This window comes from Oryctolagus cuniculus, chromosome 5, assembly GCF_964237555.1.
Source record: "Oryctolagus cuniculus chromosome 5, mOryCun1.1, whole genome shotgun sequence".
Lineage (NCBI taxonomy): Eukaryota > Metazoa > Chordata > Mammalia > Lagomorpha > Leporidae > Oryctolagus > Oryctolagus cuniculus.
The window spans coordinates 59,475,379-59,488,723 of NC_091436.1; the positions used below are offsets into that span (position 1 = coordinate 59,475,379).

The 13,345-nt window shown below is 41.6% G+C and overlaps 1 protein-coding gene across 1 annotated transcript; it reads right to left on the reverse strand.

The window, feature by feature from the left end:
• Positions 1-8,925: 8,925 nt before the first annotated feature.
• FAM229B (family with sequence similarity 229 member B) lies at positions 8,926-13,329 on the reverse strand. The gene is made up of 3 exons (XM_070073695.1): positions 13,191-13,329; positions 11,161-11,299; positions 8,926-9,150 (listed from the first exon to the last, which is right to left on the reverse strand). Exons 2-3 carry the CDS (start codon positions 11,283-11,285, stop codon positions 9,033-9,035), a joined length of 243 nt encoding a protein of 80 aa, XP_069929796.1. The 5' UTR covers positions 11,286-11,299; positions 13,191-13,329; the 3' UTR covers positions 8,926-9,032.
• Between the last annotated feature and the right edge of the window lie 16 nt (positions 13,330-13,345).

A 13,345-nucleotide genomic window follows, 5' to 3' on the forward strand; every position in this document is an offset into this window, starting at 1 on the left:
ACTTGGCTTCCGCGCGGTGGGCGACCTTGTTCTCCCAGTAGGTCCTCCGATTCACGATTCCCGTGCAATTTTTTCCTGGTTCTTTTTTCTGCGGCTACCGTAACTCCCCTTTTATTAAACTAAATTTTCCCGGACTATCGGTGCGCGCCCTCACTATTCCGCCATCTTGGCTCCGCCCTCTTCCCTGGCCTCTTGACAGGAGGGGGCTTGCTGTAGCCCTGTGCCTCCAGGGCACATGGCCTTTGGGCCATGTGCTCTAGGCTTCCTGGCCCAGATACAGGCCTAGATGCTCTTCCACGTGGCTGGTTCCTGGTGCTCGGTATGAACCCCTACTTACCTCTCTCTCTTAAATAAAGCTCTCACTCTCCTATGCACCTTTCTCACTAAATAAAAGCCTAAAACATACCATGCTGCCTTGTTTGTGCTGGTATTTAGAATTCTTCTCTAAATATTAGGCAAGAACCCTCTTGAGCTTATTAATATCAGAGATTTAGTAATAAGCCCATGGTGAAATCATAAGGCACCCCAAATTCCGGTAGCACATGTGGCACCCCAGATAGCATTTCTAGGGAACTTTAAGGGCCACATTATTAGTGCAGATTTTAGGGGTTCTTCTCCGATTTCAACAGGACGACATCCTCCTAGCTTCTGTCTAGAGGGAAAAACTAGAATTGTTTTTTCTCTTAGTTAAGCAGAGCATAGCACCACTTCATCCAGAGAAAGATGAGTGGTGCTCATAGCTTTTGACCCAGTCACTGTTTGTCATCCTGCTGATTCAAGTCTCCTTCATAATAAGGCCCTTGCATAGACCTGGTTTGAAGGGACAGCCCCACTCATATTTGGGCCTCTGTCTTGCTTCCTCCTTTCATGGCCATAGGTTATTAGACAAGGAAAACACCATGCCATAGCTTCCCAGTGAAGCAATATCCCATTGCCTGGTGTGAAAAGATGAATTCAAACAATTGGACATTTTCTCTTAAAATTTTGAATTGGAAAATGGGAAGAAAATTGAGCACTCAGCCATTGAAGCTGAAGCCAAAAGTATCTTATCTGAAATAATGTTTTATTTTTCAAGTGTTTAGCACACACACTTACAGACACACCAAAAAAAAAATAGAAGAAATTTGGCATTTTCTATTCTGAAGGCCTGAGATGATACATTCATCTGCCCTTTTCCCAGTAATAACCACCTCAGACCCTGGCCTTGAATTTATAGAGAGGTATCCCAGAAGACATTGGAGTATATTTCTTCTCTGGTCTCCCATTTCCTTGTATTAAACATGATAGCATAGGTGTCAAGATGACCTTTCCTATTTCCCAAAATTCATAACTACAGACTATCGCTGGGACCATGAACAGTAAATATATCACATTTCAGGTTCATCAAATTTTGAAGCAAGGAGCTGATCCCTTCATCTTTAGGAGGGGTTCAGAGAAGCCATTTCAGCACAAGCAGCAGTGCAATAACACGATTCCAACACCACACACACACACACACACACACACACACAGAGTCTACGTAAAGATCCTAGAAAGGCAAACTTAGGGCCTGTCCAGAATGCAAGCTCCATGAATTTTTGTCTGTGTTACCCACCAGTGCCCAGCATACAGGTATGTGCTCAATATTTATCGAGTGAACTTCAGTGGAAGTTTCCATAAAGATTCTTCCCCTCACTTCATCTGCCAAGGTCAACACTACAAAGTTCCTAGGAATCGGGGAAAGGAAAAGCTGATATATATTTCTTCATTTGGGTTCCACTGAGCCCCAGAGATCTCTGAACTGTCTGAAAGTGTGGGGAGAAGACTTGGGGGAGTCACGGTAGCCCATGAGAGATAAGAAGCACTCCCTCAAGTCTTTGGTAGTCTTTCAAGTGTTGAAAAGGAATGAAGAAGGTTGACTCACGTGGAAAAGATCACTTACTTTATAAAGGGGCAGTGCCAGAGGACAGGATGGGTAGATGAGATTGAGGGATGAACCCTGATGAACTGCCAAGGGATGGCACGAGATGTAGACACATCAGAGAAATGCAGCATGACACATCGAACCTCTCAAGGAACTCCAACAGAGGAGGGAGGACTGAGGCCCTCACCTGCCCAACCAGCCCACAGTGAGTTTAGCAGGAGCTCCCCCAGCAGAACATGCTTTCAAATGATCATAGCTAAACACTGCTGATTCATGAGCTAATGTCAACCTGGAAGAAGGTTATGTAAGTGTGACCCCAGAGTTGCCCCAAGACCTGTTTATAATCTTGCCTTGCAGAAAGCTTATTCATAAGAATGTCAGAAATGTGGGGAGACAATTATTCAAGGTAGAGGTTTTAAAAGACTAAAGGATCCATATTGCCCAAAAAACTGTTTATCCTTTTAATGTCCATAAGACCCTACTGATTGGGGCCGGTGCCGTGGCTCACTTGTTAATCCTCCACCTGCGGTGCCAGCATCCCATATGGGCACCGGTTCTAGTACCAGATGCTCCTCTTCCAGTCCAGCTCTCTGCTGTGGCCTGGGAAGACAATGGAGGATGGCCCAAGTCCTTGGGCGTCTGCACCCACATGGGAGACCAGGAGGAAGCACCTGGCTCCTGGCTTTGGATCAGCGCAGTTCCGGCCATAGCGGCCATTTGGGGGGTGAACCAACAGAAGGAAGACCTTTCTCTCTGTCTCTTTCTCTGTCCATAACCCTACCTGTCAAATAAATACAAAAAAAAAAAAAAAAAAAAAAAAGATCCTACTGATTCTCTATCATTCCTGATATCAGTCATTTGTTTTCCCTTTTTTCTCCTGATAATTCTGCTTGGAGGTTTATCAGTTTTATTGATCTTTTTGAACAATCTGCTTTGGTTAAGTGATTTTCTCTATTATTTCTGTGCCCTTAATTTCATTGATTTCTGCTCTTATCATTAATCTTCCCACTCATTTTGGGCTTAGTTTACTCATCTTTTATTTTCTTAAAGTGGGAGCTTGGATCACGGCCTGAGATATTTCTTTTCTTTTGGGGGCTTTTATTTATTTGAAAGGCAGAATGACAGACAGGGAAAGAGAATTTCTATCTGTAGGCTCACTGTGCAAGTGCCCTCAAGGTCAGGGAACCAAAGCCAGGATCAGTAAATCCAATCCAGGTTTCCCACATTATCGTCAGGAATTCAACCACGTGAGCCATCACCACTGTGTCCCAGGGTCCACATCGTATAGCACTGGAATCAGTAGCCACAGCCAGGAATAGAATTGATGTGGGACATGGGCATCGTAATTAGCATTTAACCACTAAGACAAATATCCACCCTCATTTCTTATTTTCTAATATAGAATATAACACATTCTCTCTAGGTACTACTATAGTGACACTCCATGGATTTGGACATGTTTTTGTGAGGAGTTAGAAGGACTAACAGGCAGTTGGAAAAGGTCCTTTCTAGAATAAGGAACCAGGTGTTTGTATGAAAGCTACCCTCTGCTGAATAGACAAAAGACAATGCCCCAAAGATGAAAAGACTGAGTTAGGAAACACAAGGTAATTGACCAGAACACACAGCAAAGCAGCATGTTCTCAACTGTCACATTTCTCAAGTGGTTGGCAAGGTAACATTTGTTAACTGGTCAGGAAGTGACTGCTACCCGAGATACATAGAAATAAGAAAGCAGACCCCTGCCATATCAAACTATGTGGAAGAATTGATCAATTAATATGCATTCCCTATAAAAGCTGCCAATACCAAGACCCAGATGTTCCTTCCCTTCCCTTGGGGATTCCTCCTGGCTCTCAGGAGTCTTGAGTCGCAATTCTCTACAATTCTTCACAAAATCTCTCTCAATAAAACTTTGACTTTTGCCCATTCTCATTGTCTGCACTGTAATTCTTCACTGCTGTGAGACAAAAAACTCACTCCAAATTCCTGTGACATATTCATTTTCATTCAATTCAAATACTTTCTAACTTTTCCTATTATTTACTTATTTGTGGATTATTTAGACATATTTCATTTAGTATCTGAACATTTGAAGATTCTCCAAATATTTTGTTATTGATTTTTGATTTATTTTTTTTAAAGATGTTTTTATTTGAAACGCAGAGGCAGAGAGAGGCAGAGAGGCAGAGGCAGAGAGAGAGAGGTCTTCCATCTCTGGTTCACTTCCCAAATGGCTACAATGGGTGGAGCTGCGCCAATCCAAAGTCAGGAGCCAGGAGCTTCCTCCAGGTCTCCTACATGAGTACAGGGGCCCAAGGACTCGGGCCATTTTCCATTGCTTTCCCAGGCCATAGAAGACAGCTGGATTGGAAGTGGAGCAGCCGGGACTCAAACCGGCACCCATATGGGATGCCAGCACTACAGGAGGCAGATATACCTGCTACACCACAACATTGGCCCCTGTATTTTCCTTCTCGTTTTGCACGCCTAGTAATTTTTTATTAGACACTGATTGTTGTACATTCCACATTTTTTGGTACTGGATTTTATCAGAGTTCTCTAAATGTTGAGCTCCCACACCTCTACCCCTTTGAATGTAGTTAATTTGCTTAAAATTGATTTGTTCCTTTCAAGTCTTGCCCTCTTCAGCTATGTTAGGGTAGGTTCAGAGCGGCCTTCAACCTAAGGATATTCCCATCTCCCACTTTGATAATACCTTGCTAAGGACTCCATAACCCATTTAGTGAAAAACATTTTCACTACAGTTAAAATACAAATTATTCCCAGCCTTGAATGGGCTCTGAGGAATTTTTCATTGCTCCCTTCTTTCCCCGGTCTTGGGCAATTTCCTGTCCGGATTTTGCTTGCTCCTCTTAGGAGTGTGGTGTTTGTATTTGGCAGACACCTAGGTTACTTCTCTTGATAAAGTTGGCATATATGAGGGCACTTTAAAAAGCTTACGGAAAATGGAATTCAAAGATGTTTGTGTGGCAAAAACAATTTTTAATCCACACGTAGTTTTTTTCATATTATGCATTTCCATGAACTTTTCGGAAGACTCTTAGTATTAGCCTTGAGCCTAGTGCTGCTTTTCACTACACAAGAAGGCATGACCTTTCTGAGTCTCTGCTCAACGCCCCACATGTTCAACATGGTCTTTTCATTTTGACTGGTGGGAATTCAGACATCTCCCAGCTCTGTGGGACTGCTCCGAGTTTTTCATCTGATAACTCATATGCAGTTTTTCTTTTTCATCTAACATAATATACATGAATCTAAGCACATGTAATTATAAGCTAATACAATTTTCATTTTTTTAAAGATTTATTTATTTGAAAGTTAGAGTTACACAGAGAGAGGAGATGGCAGAGAGAGAGAGAGAGACAGAGACAGAGAGAGTCTTCCATCTGATGGTTCACTCCCCAGATGGCCACAATGGCAGGAGCTGTGCCGATCCAAAGCCAGGAGCCAGGAGCTTCTTCCAGGTCTCCCATGTGGGTGCAGGGGCCCAAGGACTTGGGCCATCTTCTACTGCTTTCCCAGGCCATAGCAGAGAGCTGGATGGGAAGTAGAGCAACCGGGTCTTGAACCGGTGACCATACGGGATGCCGGCGCTTCAGGCCAGGGTGTTAAACTACAGCCCCTACAATTTTCATTTTAAAAGTCTTTTTGTGTATCTTCAGCAGTGGCAAAGTGGGTGGGTGAATTGTATCTGACCCTCAGTCTTTTGAAGAAGAGAATTCCATTGGATAGACAGTGGCAGTCATCAAAAGAAAAGGAAGGGCATGAGGTTAAGCTGTGACTTGGGATGACTGCACCCCATATCCAAGTGCCTAGGGTCCAGTCCCAGATCTGCTCTCCATTCCAGCTTCCTACTGTGTACACCTGGGAGGCAGCAGGTAATGGCTCAGTGGGACTTCCCAGTTCTCACATTATCCTTATCCAGCCCTAGCTGTCGCAGGCATTTGGGAAATGAATCAGTGGATGAGATATCTCCCCCACCTCCCTGCCACTGCCTCTAAAATAAATGTTAAAAAAAATTTAAAGAGGAAAGAAAAGCAGTCCTTTCAGGACTTTCTAAGAAGAAAAAGAAAATACCTAGAGTTTAGCAAAACCTCATAAGTATCCTCAAAGTTTAACCAAATAAAAAGATCCATATGAGGTTTCTCAATACCCAGTGCAGACAATTTCAAAATGACCATGTGGGACTTGAGGTACAATGTGATATGGGGATGCCATTTTTCCTAAAGAATTAAGAGCTAGAATTCTGACCTTGACCTTATTATCAATCAGTTTAACCAATATTATGAGAACCCACATGGAAATAATTTAAACACTTTGCATATTAACCATGAACTAAGAATTTTCTTTAATTGGAGGTATTTTGAAATGCACAACCCCAGGGCTCCATTTCTCACACAGTGTAATTATTCCTTGGCAGAGCATTGTCAAAAAGATTCTAAGTGAGAAACTGCCTTGGGTATTCAGGTGAAAGGATCCAATCACACAGCAACCCAAATATCAGCAAAGGAAATCAGCTTGAAACATACTAAGCATTTAGAACAGGCCCAAGTGGGGAGCAAGATGGCAGGGTAGGACTCTCCAGTTCCTCCCGTCTGTGCCATAGAAACCTCAATTTGAATAATTATGTGCCCACAAAATATCCTCACAAGAGCTAAAGAAACCAGACAAGAGATCAAAGTACCTGGTTTTTGCAAAATAACAAGAAAAGAGACATTGAAGAGGAAAGGAAGCATCACTCCTCCAGGCCCAGATATTTCTGCAGCATGAAAAAAAGACACTGTCCACTGGGGATGGAGAAGGAAGTATAGGACTTTGCTTTGGAACCTAGTACTGGGCCTCACCACAGTAAAACCCAGCACCAGACAGGCCCCTAGGCCCCTGTCACCAAGACAGTACTCCTGAAGGTGATAGGAATTCCAGCAGACCCTGGATAGGAAAGAAAAATAGCAAAGAAAAAACACATGATATAACTTGATATAACTCCCTGGGAGCCCGAAGGGAGGGGGAGACTGGAGACAGGGAAACATATACAATGTAATCTTTTAAAAAATATATTTTATTTATTTATTTGAGAAACAGAGTTACAGACAGTAACAGGAAGAGACAGAGAGAAAGGTCTTCCAACTGCTGGTTCACTCCCTAAATAGCCCCAGTGGCCAAAGCTGGGTCAATCTGAAGCCAGGAGCCAGGAGCCTCCTCCAGGTCTCCCATGAGGGTGCAGAGGCCCAAGCACTTTGGGTCATCAGCCACTGCTTTCCCAGGCCATAGCAGAGAGCTGGATTGGAAGAATAGCAGCCGGAACTAGAACCGGCATCCATATGGGATGCTGGCACTGAAGGCAGAGGATTAACCTACTGTGCCAACTGGCCCCTAAAATGTAATCTTGATATACTTGTCAGATGTTGTTGAGTCTGCCTAACAGACCTGAGAACTCTGCACACTTCTATGCAAAACAGGCTCATCCAAAATCAGTTCCCTGACTGGTTCACATGGTATACCTCATTAGCATACACTTTCAGTTCCCTGATTGGTTGCTATCCCTGCCTTCTGATTGGTTGTTATTTTGCTCCTCCTCTGATTGGTTAAATCTGTACTCATTTCTAAGAAAGGGGCCAATCTCAGAAAGCCACTTTGTGTATAAAATAGCCAGCACTTCTCTGGCAACTCCTCCCTTGGAATCCCCTTCTGTCTGCTGTAGGTTTCTCACTTTAAATTTCACGTTGCTCACTGTCACTGTCCACATGGAAATTCTTCTTCAACATGATATAAGAACCAAGATTTCCTTCATCATCCTGCAACAAAGGAGGCTCTAACCCTACCCCAGTACCAGACAGGAACCCAAAGCCCCAGCAGGATAGGCTGAGTTCTGGCCACATCATTGCCAACCAACTACCGTGGCATTAAGCCCTGAATAAACCTCAGCATCAGGTAGGCCATAGCAGCTGCAAACTTGGGCATTCCTGGTGCTGCACTGGTCTGGCCATGGGCTTTGGGTGCAGCCCAGGACCGTGTGGCCAAAAGGATTCCACTGCCTGTGGTCCTGGGCTTAGGACTTAGATGCTGCAACAGCTTAAGTGTTCATGGGATTAAGGATCTCATCAGTCAACCTACCCTGGATCTCTGGAAAGACTTACTGCCAAAGGAAGCTCCCAAATAAAGCCAGACTGGAAATATAGGTTATTTACCTATATCAATGCACAGATATCAACACACAGCCAGAAACATCAAAATCAATCAGGGAAATTTGATCTCATCAAACAAAGTAGGCAGCCAGTGGCTGACCCTAAAAAATTTGGAGGTAGAAAGGCTGCCTGATAAAGAATTCATAACAGGGCTGGTGCTGTGGCGTAGTGCATGAAGCTGCCACCTACAGTGCCGGCATCCCATATGGACACCAGCTTGAGTCCCAGCTACTCCACTTCTGATCTGGCTCTCTATTGTGACCTTGGAAAGCAGTGGAAGATGGTCCAAGTCCTTGCGCCCCTGCACCCACGTGGGAGACCCAGAAGAGGCTCCCGGCTCCTGGCTTCAGATAGGCGCAGCTCTGGCAGTTGCGGTGATTTGGGAATTGAACTAGCAAATATAGAGGACTTCTCTCTCTCTCTCTGCTTTTGCATCTCTGTAACTGCCTTTCGAATAAATAAATCATTTTTTAAATAAAATAAAATAAAAAGAATTCATAATAAGGAAGCTTATCAAATTTCAAGAAAATACAGGGGGAAAAATTCCATAAATTTGTCAGAGAAAATTTTTGAGACATACTGAAATAATTTCTAAAAATCACACAAGATAGTCCCCACAGGAATGGGGGGCTGCCCATAATAGGTTAAATTTCATCCTGAGTTATTAATATTAATAATCTTCTGTGAGCAAGATGACCTCAAAAGCACTTTCAAATTGTGAAATATTACTGTTTTATCTATCAGATATAACTGATTGCTACATGTGTTTTGTTGACTACAGTTCTCTTATACTAAAATGAGATTGCTCAACTATTGTCATCATCCAACGGTGCCACCACTTTATTTGTTTACCAGATTATAAGATGATCCTTGCCCATTACCCTTGACCTAGTCAACCCTCTACAAAAGACTTCATGATGCTATTTAGGATGCATTTCCTTGCTGCTTTGTGCAGGTGGCTTTCTCATTGTTGCATAGACAGTGATGGGAACATCGGTTATTGTCAGGCAATGACTTCCAGGGCATCTTCGAAGTTGCCTGAATAAAAGAACAAATGATGTAGTTATGTGCTAAATAGGAAATATTTTTAGAGCACCAAAATTTGAGTATGTACTCAACTGTTCTAAATAACTTTGAAAACTTTGACTATCACAAAATAAGTAGCATCAATACAATGTAGACATCTTGTGTGCAAAGAAACTGTGGCTGTTACCATATATTTAATTACAGGAAATTTATAAATACAAAGATAATCCTCTAGATCAAGGATGGGAAACATTTTTTCTGCCAAGGGACATTTGGATATTTATAACATCATTCAAGGGCCATATAAAATTATCAACTTAAAAATTAGCCTGCTACAGATTTATTGACCTGCTTGCAGTTGCCTTGATAGGGCTAGACCAAATAATCTCATAGGCCTTATACAACCCATGAGCCAGATGTTCCATACCCCTGCTCTAGATATTCAGTTTGAAAGATATGGATCATTGTGGTATGGTGGGTAAAGCCACTACCTACAACACCGGTATCACATATGGATGCCAGTTGGAGTCCTGGCAGCTCCACTTCTTATCCAGCTCCCTGCTAATGCCTAGGAAAACAGCCAAAGGTGGCTCAAGTACTTGGGCACCTGTCACCCACATGAGAGACCAGGAGGAAGCTCCTGGCTCCTAATTTCAGCCTGGCCCAGCCCTGGCCAGTGTGGTCATCTGGAGAATGAACCAGCAGATGGAAGAGCTCTCTGTCTTTCTCTCTCTGTGTAACTTTTTCAAATAAATAAATCTTTAAAAAAAGGAAAGAAAGATAATCAGTGATTGCTAACTGGCAAAAAGTACACAGTTATAAATATAAGTGATAATACTAAGACAATTTATTTTTCTGGGTACCTTAAAATTCACTTCAGTTGAGTGATTTTGAAACTAGAATATTTGTGAAAGTATATATAAAACTGCAATACTACTTCTTTTTTTAAAAGATTTATTTATTTGAAAGGCAGAGTTACAGAGAGGCAGACGCAAATAGAGAGGAAAGAGAGAGAAAGGTCTTCCATTCACTGGTTCACTCCCCAACTGGCCTCAATGGCCAGAGCTGGGCCGATCTGAAGCTAGGATCCTGAAGCTTCTTCCAGGTCTCCCAAGCACTTGGGCCATCTTCCACTGCTTTTCTAGGCCATAACAGAGAGCTGGATTGGAAGTGGAGCAGCCGGGACTCAAACTGGCACCCATTTGGGTTGCTGGCACTGCAGACTGGGGCTTTAACCCACTGTACCACAGCACCAGCCCCTGCAATACTAGTTTACATAATGTTCAAATGTTGATAGGATGTCAGATGTGAAATGGCTGTTAGTGACACCTAGTCCAAAAATACATTTAGTGTATTTATTTCCTTTCCAACAACCCCACCAGTTACCCAGGCTTAAATTTTTCTAAAGAGAAAGAGCTTATTACTCCCAAAAGTAGGCTATTTCATCCTTGGATAACTCTGATTTTTAAAGCACTACTTTATCAAGCTTAAATCTGTTTCAAATATTTACAAGCCATGTGAAATCTAACAATGTAATATTTGCTGTTTAGGTATGGCAAACAGCAGAAAAGTGGAACAAACTGACTTGGCATTGGTTTTCTTCAATTTTGAAGAAATAGAATTTTTTCTGTTATTGCTTTCCGCCAAAGGTCAAGTCAAAGCCAAAATGATATTGAATATAAGTCTGAGTCTTTTTCCTATTTGTAGCTATATGCCTGCCCATCACAGTGCTCAGCACATACTAGCACTAAAGGCTTATTTGTTAAATTGACTGTCATCTAATCTTGAAATTGTCAACAGTCCAACTAAAAATGCACCAAAAAGAAAGAATTAGTCTATCATAAAGGCTTGGAAAGACACAAAATACACACTCTATGCCAAGAAAATCTGGACTCTTAATATTGATTTAATAACAGCAATGCTTGAATTCCTTTTTTCTTGCTAATATTAAATATCAGCTAGAGCATGTAACAATGATAACCAATATACGTTTCCTCAGTTGTCAGAATCAGAAGACTTTACCTGGTTGGTGATATCTCTTTCCCGTTACAGGCAGCACTGGAGCTCAGCCCCAATTCCAGCCCAACTGAAGAATCTCCTCCTTCCAGTGGAAAGCTCCTTGGCTGGGTCCCAAACCGAAAAGGCATAATTCACTGAAAATCTGGGTTATAAAGTAAAAGCAATGAGGAGGAAGGGAAGGGATATCTTCAGAGTTGTTTAGAACTTCTGATTTACTGTTTTGTTACAGGCATACAGAAATATTTTGAAAATAACATTTTTTAAAATCTATAAAAATGTTAAAAATTACAATACATAATTATCCCTTACATACAATTTTAAGTCTGTAGCAAATACAAAACAGCCACCAAGTTATAAAAGTAAACCATGCTCTATGGTTAACATAATTCAAGTCCAGGGCACCGCATTTTGGTGCAATCAGTCACTTGCAATGCTAGCTTCCCATATCAGAGCACCAGTTCAAGTCCTGGCTGCTCTGCTTCTAATCTAGCTCCTTGCTAATGCACCTGGGAAGGCAATAGAAGATGGTCCAAGTGCTTGGATATCTGTCACCCACAATGAAGATCCAATGGAGTTCAGGGCTCCTAGCTTCAAACTGGAACAACTCCAGCCATTGAGGAGTGAATCAGTAGATGAAATATCTCTCTCTCCCTTTCTCCCTTTCTCCCTCTCTCCCTATCACTCTACCTTCCAAATAAATACATTTAATAAAACTGAAGTCCATTTCTGTTTTGTGAAAAAAAGAATCAATTCATCTTTAAATGGTTGTTGCAGTTAACAAGTTCGAGTCTTTACTTCAACCCCCATCGCCTCTCCACATATCTGCACTCATCTCATCTTTTCAGTAGTTACACGTCCACCAAGATATCTGCAGCCAATCCTTCTGTTCCTATGATCATTCATTCCTCCTCTACCTCTGCACATTTACATTTCAGTTTTAAGCAAGTGGCCTTGGGAGAGCTGGACTGACAAGATTTCAAATCCTGGTTCTGGCCCTCACCAACTACATTTTAGTAGAAGAACTTAAATCATCTCTTAAGGGTAGATTGTGAATAATAATATTTCTACTTCCAGGGTAACAGTGAGGATGAAATAAAATACGTGGACAGTACAGTGCTGAACACGTGGTAAATGCTCACTGAATGTTAACTATGATTACTTAAATGCTACTGGGCATATAGAATGCATGAATATATGATATATATTGATATATATGAAACATGTATGTTATATACAATCATAATAACACCTCACTGCCTACTGTATTTGGAATTCTGGCTGACCCCACTGCCCCCCTTTCTTTCTAGGGTCAACTCACCCATTAAGTGTGAATTTACATTTTGCTTTCTCAGAGAATCCTTCCATAACCCCTATCATGGAAGTTTTCATATCACCCTTTATTTCTGTCTTATACAGTTATCATTATTCTCATCTATTAACATTTGGGATCAGATAATTCTTCTCTGGGGATGAGGAGACTGCCCTGTGGATCCAAGGATGTCTGTAATATCTAAGGCCTCCAGCCACCAGATCCCAAAAGTGCCTCTCCCCAAAGTTGTAACATTTAAAAATGTCTCCAGACATTGCCAAATGTCCCCTGGTGGCAAAACCGCCTCCTGCTGAGAAATACTGCCCTAAGACCCCTCCATGTCTGTCTTTATCATTATTGAATCCTTAGTATCTAGAGCAGCTGTCAGTACCAAGTGGGCATTTAATAACACTATCTTGAAGGAATCTGCATATCTTCAATATAAAAGTATAGAAAAGTGAACAATGTCTTACAAGTTTTTCCTATGCCTAGTATAGTATTCTGTGCCTAATAAGTAAATGTCTGCTGGTGGTAACAATAAAACTATATTTTTAATATTTAAGAATTTTAATATTATGTAACACTTTTTATAGACTGTTTCCATTACCAAGGAAGAAGTGTTTTATTCAGTAATGATTTGGTAAAACCAAGTAAACTCTGGTTGAATATAACTATCTATTTATAAAGGTATTTAGTTAACTTGATCAAGGAGACATAAACTTACCAAAATAAGCCAAGTCTGATTCCTGTAGAGGTGAATAAATCAACCGCTTCTACTGACTGTCCATAGAAGGGAATCGCCAAGGGATGATGACCAAACGTTCTAGTGACACCCAGAAATTATGACATCAGAAGATTCTTTGACATAGTTTCCTATCT

Excerpts from the sequence above, each read along its gene's own strand:
- FAM229B (XM_070073695.1), bottom strand. The coding sequence starts at position 11,285 with ATGCCTTTTCGGTTTGGGACCCAGCCAAGGAGCTTTCCACTGGAAGGA. Across the intron at positions 9,151-11,160 it reads AAAGAGATATCACCAACCAG|GCAACTTCGAAGATGCCCTG; the intron begins GTAAAGTCTTCT and ends TCTTTTATTCAG.